The sequence below is a fragment of the Myotis brandtii genome, unplaced genomic scaffold (assembly GCF_000412655.1).
Source record: "Myotis brandtii unplaced genomic scaffold, ASM41265v1 scaffold207, whole genome shotgun sequence".
In the NCBI taxonomy this organism is placed as follows: domain Eukaryota; kingdom Metazoa; phylum Chordata; class Mammalia; order Chiroptera; family Vespertilionidae; genus Myotis; species Myotis brandtii.
This window is the reverse complement of record NW_005357736.1, coordinates 181,956-184,482: the sequence shown is the minus strand read 5'-3', so window position 1 is coordinate 184,482 and position 2,527 is coordinate 181,956. Positions and strand designations below refer to the sequence as shown.

The following is a 2,527-nucleotide window of genomic DNA, read 5'->3' as shown; positions in this document are numbered from 1 at the left end:
AGTCTTCGCACCCTCACCCCGTCCCCTTCACTCCTGTCCCTCCACCTCCAGAGGCAGCGCTGGGCCCAGACCTGTCGCGGGCTCTGCTGCTCTCGACTGCTCCACCCGATCTGTCTCCACTTCCTGCCCCACTTCCTTGTCCGTGGCCGTCACCTCTCACACCTCCGAGCTCACCCCTCGCCCTGCTGGGACCACTGTCCACTCTGACCTCCATCCCACGTCCGCACCCAATTCTGACCCGTCGCCCACATCACTACCAATGTGACCTGTCAACTCACATCACTGTCCACTGACCCCCACCATCCTATGTCCATGTCCCTGCCCCTGACCCCCACCATCCTACGTCCATGTCCCTGTCCACTGACCCCCACCATCCTACGTCCATGTCCCTGCCCCCTGACCCCCACCATCCTATGTCCATGTCCCTGTCACTGACCCCCACCATCCTACGTCCATGTCCCTGCCCCCTGACCCCCACCATCCTATGTCCATGTCCCTGTCACTGACCCCCACCATCCTACGTCCATGTCCCTGCCCCCTGACCCCCACCATCCTATGTCCATGTCCCTGTCACTGACCCCCGCCATCCTGTATCTCCGTTTATCATGGCCCTTGTCATCCCATCTCACTGTCCATCACTGGCTCCTCGTTTCTCACGTTCTCATCTCTCCCCTCCCAACCCATGGCCCATCCCTCCCTGTGTCTGTCCATCACTGACCACCGCCCTCCCCCTGTGCCTCTCCCACATCCCGGGTCTCACAGACGCCCCTGCTTCCCGCTGCTCCTTTAGGGGTGGAGAGGACCCAGGTGCTTCCTGGGAGTCAGACAACCTTTGACTTGGATGACGTCCGAGCGGGGCTGAGCTACATCGTGCGGGTGTCCGCTCGAGTGGGCGCCCGCGAGGGCAGTGCCAGCACCCTCACTGTCCGCCGGGGTGAGCGCCACAGGAGGGGGGGGGCAGCTGCCTGGCTCGCTGACCCTTGTCTTGACCCCTGGCCTCTGTCTTTAACCCCCAGAGCAAGAAACCTCACTGGCTATCCCAGGGCTGCGGGTCGTGGCGTCGGATTTAACCCGCGTGAGGGTGGCCTGGGGACCGGTGCCTGGAGCCAGTGGCTATCGGATTAGCTGGAGGACAGACAGTGGTCCGTGGAGGCTGTGGGGGGCTGCTGAGGGGAACGCTCAGGGTGCGGGGCCGAAGGGGCAGGCAGGAGCCACGCCAACACTTCCCTCTGACCCTAGGCCCAGAGGCCAGCCGGACACTGTCCCCGGATTCCACTAGCATGGACATCACGGGGCTGCGGCCTGGCACCTCCTACCGGGTGTCTGTGTCGGCCCTGCGCGGGAGAGAGGAGGGCCCTGCTTCCGTCACCATCGCACGCACTGGTCAGACCCCGGGCCTCCCCTCTCGGGCCCCTGCTTCTCCCCAGCTCTCCAGTCTCCGCCTTCTGACTCCCACCACCTCCTCCCTCGGAGCCTCCTCTTCCCCCTCCAGTCTCCCTGGCCTCCTCCTGAGCCCCAGCCCTTTCAGAGCCTCTGCCTCTCGCCTGTGACCGCCCCCCACCCCCACTGTTTGCCTTCAGAGTTACACCCCTTCTTCTCCCAGGGCCACTGCCTTTTCTGCTGGACCCGGCTCTCCTTTGCCAGGCCCCTCCTGCCTCCAGCACCTGCAGGACCCCCCTACCTTCCCTTGTCTCTCGCCGCCTGTCACCCGCCCTCAGATTCCACTGTTCCTATAAGAAGCCCCACTTCTCCCGTCATCTGACCCATTCCCTGGGCCCCCCTATCAGATACCTGCCTTCAGTCAGGCCCCCTGTACCTCCCCCATCAGACCTTCCACTGCCTCCCCCAACAGACTCCCCACTGCCTCTCCCCTCAGACCCACTGGGCCCAGTGAAGACCGTCCATGTGACTCAAGCCAGCAGCTCCTCTGTCACCATTGCCTGGAGCTCGGTTCCTGGCGCCACAGGATACAGGGTCTCCTGGCACTCAGGCTATGGTGGGGATCAGGGGTCGGGGGGGACTGGAGGGTCGGGAGGGCTGTGAGGGGCAGGTCCGGCTGGAGTAGAGGCTGGGGGCTTCTTAGGGGACCGGGCAGGGCAGGGGGGCCAGCGTCTGGCTAGCCCTGGAGCTGCCTCCATCCTCACCCCCAGGCCCGGAGAAATCCCAGCTGGTGTCTGGGGAAGCCACGACTGCCGAGCTGGACGGGCTGGAGCCGGACACAGTGTACACAGTGCGCGTGTGGGCCCACGTGGCCGGTGTAGAGGGGACCCCCACTTCTGTGGTTGTGAGGACGGGTGAGTGGGCCCCGGCCAGCTGCCCATCGCATCTCACGGTACCGGCCCCGCTGGGCATTCCTGGCTGCTCCAGCACTCAGGGGCCCTGACCCCTTCTCCCTCCTTCAGCCGCAGACCCCGAGCCCGTGGGCAGCGTGTCCGAGCTGCAGATCCTCAACGCGTCCAGAGATGTCCTGCGGGTCACCTGGGTGGGCGTCCCCGGAGCCACCGCCTACAGACTGGCGGGCCACAGG

At 65.3% G+C, this 2,527-nt stretch overlaps 1 protein-coding gene across 1 annotated transcript in view; it reads left to right on the top strand.

Moving 5' to 3' along the window:
• Positions 1–2,527, top strand: part of COL7A1 (collagen, type VII, alpha 1) — a 48,956-nt gene that overhangs the window by 6,121 nt on the left and 40,308 nt on the right. Inside the window, 6 exon segments of the mRNA XM_014538979.1 lie at positions 719–934; positions 1,017–1,142; positions 1,240–1,383; positions 1,877–1,996; positions 2,151–2,294; positions 2,409–2,519. Coding sequence (XP_014394465.1) covers positions 719–934; positions 1,017–1,142; positions 1,240–1,383; positions 1,877–1,996; positions 2,151–2,294; positions 2,409–2,519 — 861 coding nt within the window.